Consider the following 6,869-nt stretch of genomic DNA (forward strand, 5'->3'; position numbering starts at 1 on the left):
TCCACCTAACTGTCGACCACCGCTAGACTTTCACCCGGCCACCACTGGACTTCCACCCAATAGCCAATCGTCGCCGGATTTCAGCTTAACCATTGTTGGACCATTGCCCCGACCACCATCAGACTTCCACCGACCATTGTTGGATCACCGCCCAGTCGAAAACTGTCGCCAGACTTGCACCGAATCACCGACCATCTTCAGACTTCCACCTGACCATGACAGCTGCCAGACTTCCTCTCAACCATAATCAAACTACCGCCCAGACGCCGATTACCATCGAACTTCCATCCTACCATGGTCGAACCACCTCCCGATCGCCGACAACCACCAAGCTTCCACCCTTGGGTTAGTGGCTGGGTGGAAATCTGTCTACCACCTTTGGACTTCCCCTAGACCATTGTCAGACTATCACCCAATCGTCGACTGCCGCCAAACTTTTACCCAACCACTAACAATTGTCGTCGACCAACACCGACTTTCATCTCCTATCAACTATTATCCCTCCGACCACTATTACTCACTAACTATGGTCTCTCCGACCACCATCTCCCAGTGACTATGGTCCCTATGTCCTCTGTCGCCCATCGACCATAATCCCTCCAATCACCGTCGCCCAACTACAATCCCTCCAACCTCTATCATATGTCGACTACTTTCCTTCTAACATCTGTCGCCTGCAGACTACATTCCCTTAGACCTATGTTGCCCATTGACTACACTCCCTTCGATTACTGTCGCCCATCGACTACAAACCCTTTGACTACGGTCCCACTGACCTCCATTACCACGAAGATAATCGCTTTGACTTATGTCACCTACCAACTATAGTCCATTTGACTACGATCACCCAATTATTATTCCTTCGACCTCCATTTTACGCAGACATGGCCCCTCTTACCTCCATCACCCGCCAACTATGGTCCCTCTAATATCCATCACCTGCCAACTATGATCCATCTGACCTCCATTATTTGTGAACTACAATCCCTTCGAACATCATCGCTCGCTGACTACGGTCCTTTCGACCACCATTGCCCATCGACTACGGTCACTCCGACCAACATCGCTTGCCTACTACTGTCCCTCTGAGTGTCATCGCCCACCAACTATGGTTCCTCCGACCACCATCGCCTGACCATGATCCCTTCGACCTGTTGCAAGCTGATTATGGTCCCTCCGACATGCGTTGTCTGCCAACTACAATTCTTATGACCACCGTCGCTCGATTATGATCATATAGACCAAACGAACAGATCAACACTCTATTGAGGACAACAATCATATCACTAGATTCTTCCAACTCGCACCATGTAATGTGCTCTATATGTTGTATATTTGTTACATTGAGCCAAGTCCTTCCCCCCAAGGAAATGTCTCATTATTATCAATAATAAACATCAGTGGAATCATTTTAATTGGGTTAGTCGCGGCGACTTTTCTCTTTTCAGGGTTTTCCACATAAAAATCTTAGCGTCTCTTATAATTTTTGCAATCTTCTCTCTTATCTGTATGTATAGTGGATTTTCTTACAAAATTTGGACGCTGAACTCTATATCTCTCTAACGCCGTAAATATTATAGGATGCAACAAACATAATCTTATATTTCTATACAACATCAAATTATTTATATTTACTTATATAATATTCTAGTAACTAAATCACATCAAAAGTTTTATATTAAAAGGCGTATTTCGCTTTACATAAGTTTTTTAATGATATTATTTTATAATTTAAAAACTAAAATATTTTATAAATAAATATAAATTTTTTAATACTATATCTAAATAAATAATATATGATATATAGATTTCCTTACCTATTTTCCTTGCAAGGTGGAAGCCTTTCTTTGAAATTCTATACTTTTTTTTTGGGAATATGAAATTCTATACTTGAAAGACGAGTGATTTGAATTTCCAAGGTATGAGGACGGCGTCAAAGCTTACGTCTCCCCACTCCCTCTCCCGCCCATCACCCGCCAGCCTCCTCTTCTCCCGCTGCAAATCCTCCCTCCGACGCCCGGCCTCCGCCTCTCCTCCTTCTCTTTATCAAATGATCACAGAGATTGTCCCCATTAACGTGAGGGACACTGAACAGCAAGCCACTACAAGCACACAAGGTGTTCGTCAAAATGTCCGACAAAGTAATAGCACTTCTCAGATTATTGCAGGAAAGGCACTGCTGAAAGCTACCGACTTGGAAGAAATTAGCGCAGCTGTTCACAAGGTAACAGAAATAATCCGTTCAGATAATATCCAAATTCCCATGGAACAGCGTTTGAAAGTGCTGGGAATTGCGTTTACTCCTGAGACCGTGGAGATGGTGCTGAAGAGGTGCTTCAAAGTTGGCAGCTTGGCTTTTAGATTCTTCAACTGGATGAAGCTCCAGCCTGGATTTCGCCACACTACAGAGACTTATAATACCATGTCGTATATTGCAGGTGAAGCTGGAGAATTTGACTTGGTGGAGAAGCTGATGGAGGATATGGATGCTGACTTGTGTTCAAAGAACATTAAAACATGGACAATTCTTATCTCACAGTATGCAAATGTAAAGAAGATTGGTAAAGCTCTGTGGACTTTTGAGGAGATGAGGAAATCAGGCTGCAAGCTTGATAGTGGAGTTTATGAAGCAATTCTTAGGGGACTTTGTAGTGCGAGGAAGGCAGAACTAGCATTTGAGTTCTACAAAGAGATGGTTTTGAAGAAAATGAAAGTTGATATAAAGATATACACAATGCTAATGGATTGTCTGTCGATTGCTGGTGATATTGTCAATGCAAGTTTGGTTGGAGAAGATATGATGAAGATTGCAGAGCTTCCTGAAACTGAGGTGCTTACCATCATGTTGAGGAGCTTTTGTATTTCAGGAAAAGTAGATGAAGCCTGGAAGTTGTTCGAGGAAATGAGAGTGAGAAATCTATCTGTTGATTCAAATGTTTATGAGGCGTTAGTGAAGGGATTTTGTAGAGTTGGAAGAATAGACGAAGCTATGGGGATTGTGGATGATATGAAGCATAGTTTGAATGCTGGAAATAGGATTTATGGGTGTTTGATTGATGGCTTCTTGAGAAAAGGAAAAGCTTGGAAAGCCTTGGAATTGTTGCATAGTATGAGAGAACTTGGTTGCTTGCCTATGGTTTCCTCTTATACTCAAGTTATCCAACATCTATTCAGATCAGATCAATATGGAAAAGCCTGTGAGATTTATGAGGAGATGTTGGAAAATGGTATTGAGGCAGATATTGTGGCAACCACAGCAGTGGTTGCTGGTCATGTCCAACATAACAACATTTCTGAAGCTTGGAGAGTTTTCAACGACATGAAAAGGAAAGGCTTGGTGCCTACTTGGAAGGCTTATTCCGTTTTCATCAAAGAACTTTGCAAAGCTTCAAACCCCAACGAAGCCTTTAAGCTATTAAGTGAAATGTCTGCTTGTAAGATAAATCCAACAGATCATATATTTAGGCTGGTTATAAGTTCCTTAAAAAGAAACGGCCAACTGGAAAAAGCAGGAATGGCTGAGCAGCAACACAGATCCTTCAGATTCAGTCATAGAGAGAGTGAACAATTCTACGATTTAACTGAGCATCAGGAGGTTTCAGTCTGCTCCTCTGATCATAATTTGGTTTGTAGAGAGCCACCAAATGTGCTTGATGAGAATGATGTAGAAGAACTCTGTAGAATCTTATCCTCCTCAGCTAATAGTGATCTATTGCTACAAACACTAGATAGAAGCACTATTACTTTCACACCTGAACTTGTTGAGGCAGTTCTGCGAAGATCTCAGAGACATGGAAGTTCTGCTTTGCAATTTTTCTCTTGGGTTGGAAAACAGCCTAATTACACCCATAACACTGAAACATATAATATGGCTATAAAAATTGCAGGCAGTGGGAAGGATTTCAAGCATATGAGAACTCTTTATCACGAAATGAGGAGAAGGTGTTGTTCTATAGAGCCAAATACATGGACGATCATGATATCCCAGTATGGCCAAGCAGGTTTAACAGAGATTGCTCTGAAGACCTTCAAAGAGATGAAATCTGAAGGTTATCAACCAAATGGCGATACATTCAAGTATCTGATTGTATATCTTTGTGGAAAGAAAGGTCGAAAGATAGAAGAGGCAATCAAAGTATTCCAAGAAATGTTGCCTTCAGGCTATATGCCAGATAAAGAGATGGTCGACATTTTTCTCTCTTCTCTGTGTGAATCAAGGAAGTTTTCAGAAGCAAGAAGAGCAGTTAATTCCTTATGTAAGAGAGGGTTCCAAAACCAGATTGCTTATTCTCTGCTCATCAAGTCTTTATGCAGGGCAGGACAAGTTGATGAAGCCATTGTTCTAACAGATGAGTTTGAAAATCTTGGATGTAAAGTGGATCAATACATTTATGCAAGCATTGTTCATGCACTTTTAAGAAAAGGAAGATTAGAGGCGGCCTTAGAGAAGCTGGAAGACATGAAAAGAGCTGGAATTTCACAGTCAGTACATATAAAGACATCATTGATTGTCCATTTTTTCAGAAAGAAGCACATCGAAAAGGCATTGGAGATATACAAGAAGATGAGAGAAGAAGGTTGTGAACCAACTGTCATTACATACTCAGCTTTAATTCGTGGGTTCATGAACATGGGGATGTTCTCAGATGCTTTGAACATCTTTCACCGTATGAAGATTAAAGGGCCCTTCCCTGATTTTCAGACTTACTCGATGTTCATGACTTGTCTCTGCAAACAAGGAAGGTCTGCAGATGCATTCAAGCTAATTCACGACATGCTGGAGAGCCAGATCATCCCTAGCGCAGTCAATTTTAGGACCGTTTATTATGGATTAAATAGAGAAGGCAAGCAAGATCTTGCTCATCTTGTACTTAAGATGAAGTGGAGTTTGAAAAAACAAAGAATGCATTCAATATAATTTTCTTTTAAACTCTGGTGCAGGAGTGACAACAACTGAACCTCAATAGTTGCATTGGATCGATTTCAAATTTAATCATTTTAATATGAATTAAACAAATTCAAATTCAATTCTGAGCTGATTAATTTGGTATTGTTCTGCAGTATCACCTATGATAAATTCTATCAATACCAAATAAGTAGCTATTTTCATTCGTTCTCCAATATGATAAGTTTCATGTTAAGAGTCAAATTCTTATTTAAATATAATAAAAAATGTCTATGTCTAATATTTTCTAAACAAATCTTTTTAGGTCTACCTCTATCTTTATAATAGAGAATGGTGATGTGGGCATCAACCATAGAGACATAGTGAGAGGAAATTGACCTTGGGAGAGCTATCAAGCTAGATGGAATGGAGTGAATGAGGCTCATATGGAAGTGGACTACACAAAAGTTAGGCTTCATTTGGGGCAATTTTATTATTGCTTCCTAAAACAACTCTCTAATACAAAATTTCATTGTTAAAAAAATTTTGGTACTAAAAAGCTGCTTTAGAAAGCAGCAAGAAAGCTTTCCCAAATGAAGCCTAAGGCTACTACGAGTAAGAGCAAAAAACATACTAGTTAGTGTCCCCTTCCAAAGGTCCTATGGAGATGAGGAATTTTATGAACAGTTCAGATTTACATGACATTGGGTTCATGGGCCCAATACACCTGGTGCAATAACAAGAATGAAACAGCTCGTATTCACGAAAGATTGGATAGATGTCTGTTGAATACTAAGGCACTGGAGTTACTCCCTCTAGCTGCTGTTAGGCACTTGCTGAGGATCGCATCAGTTCACAGTCCTATTGTTTTGAAAATCATCATGCCAACAGTCTGGAGGATGAGTAAGCGGAAATTTGAGGATGTCTGGTTGTCATACCCGACTGCTGCTGCAGTTGTTAAAAGATCTTGAGGGAAACAGTCAAGTGGAGATGCTATGAAAATTTTAAATAAGAAGTTTTCCAAGGTGATGAAAGCATTATATTTTTGGAGAAAGCAAAACATCAAAGCCTTGAATATTTGAAGGTGACTTTAAAGAAAGAAATAGAAGAGCTTCAATTGGAAGAATCGGGGGACCAAGATTTTCCTCAGGATAAAATTTTTCTACTCAGATCAAAAATAAATGAATATAACTGTACTATGGCTAGATTAAGTACGTGGTGGAGGCAAAGTGCAAAAGCAAGGTGGTTAGGTGAAGGGGACACTAACTCAAAATTCTTTCATGCTTTTGTTAATGGACGTAGAAATGGTAATCTAATCAAGCAAGTCCAAGATGAATCGGGAATTCTCATTGAAGAGAAGGAGCGTATCAGGGAAATTTTTACAGATTACTTCAACAACAAATGGAGGCTGAGGAGTTGCTGTCTACAAGGCTGGCCTTCAAGCCCGAGATCCATAAGTCAAGATGAATCTGTATTTCTCAGCTCAGATTTTTCGATTAGATGAATTGGAGCTGGTCATCAAAGAACTTGGGAACAATATAGCTCCAGGCGTGGATGGGATAACATACTCATTCATTAAAGCTTATTGGAAGACAATTGGTGAGGATGTTTGGAATGCTATTGAGCTATTTTTCTCATCAGGTAAGATGTGCTCCAAATGGAAGGAGATGTTGGTGGTCCTAATTCCTAAAATCACTAGTCCTCTTACCCCTTCTAATTTCAGACCAACTAGTCTGTGCCTTTCTATCTATAAGATCATTGCTAAAATGATTTTAAACAGGTTAACCAAAGTGATTCATTTTTTGATTGATGATGTTCAAGTAGCTTTTATTAGGGGGAGATCCTTGTTCAGTCATGTTCTCCTCGCTCAAGAAGTTTTTCATAAATTCATAACTTTAAAAGCTAAAAAAGGATTGGTGGCCATCAAAGTGGATATGGAGCAAGCTTATGATAGCTTATCTTGGTATTTTCTTAATCAAGTCTT

At 40.0% G+C, this 6,869-nt stretch overlaps 1 protein-coding gene across 2 annotated transcripts; it reads left to right on the forward strand.

Moving 5' to 3' along the window:
* Positions 1 to 1,847: 1,847 nt before the first annotated feature.
* LOC110113287 (putative pentatricopeptide repeat-containing protein At5g06400, mitochondrial) lies at positions 1,848 to 4,930 on the forward strand. 2 transcript variants are annotated; one of them, XM_028697375.1, is made up of 2 exons: positions 2,192 to 2,331; positions 2,439 to 4,930. In XM_028697375.1, exon 2 carries the CDS (start codon positions 2,474 to 2,476, stop codon positions 4,916 to 4,918), a length of 2,445 nt encoding a protein of 814 aa, XP_028553208.1. In that variant the 5' UTR covers positions 2,192 to 2,331; positions 2,439 to 2,473; the 3' UTR covers positions 4,919 to 4,930. The 2 variants fall into 2 exon arrangements, with proteins under 2 accessions (XP_020701451.1, XP_028553208.1); XM_020845792.2 differs by having other exon boundaries at positions 1,848 to 4,930.
* The last annotated feature ends 1,939 nt before the right edge of the window (positions 4,931 to 6,869 follow it).

This window comes from Dendrobium catenatum, unplaced genomic scaffold (assembly GCF_001605985.2).
Source record: "Dendrobium catenatum unplaced genomic scaffold, ASM160598v2 fragScaff_scaffold_920, whole genome shotgun sequence".
Lineage (NCBI taxonomy): Eukaryota > Viridiplantae > Streptophyta > Magnoliopsida > Asparagales > Orchidaceae > Dendrobium > Dendrobium catenatum.

Excerpts from the sequence above, each read along its gene's own strand:
- LOC110113287 (XM_020845792.2), top strand. The coding sequence starts at position 1,922 with ATGAGGACGGCGTCAAAGCTTACGTCTCCCCACTCCCTCTCCCGCCCA.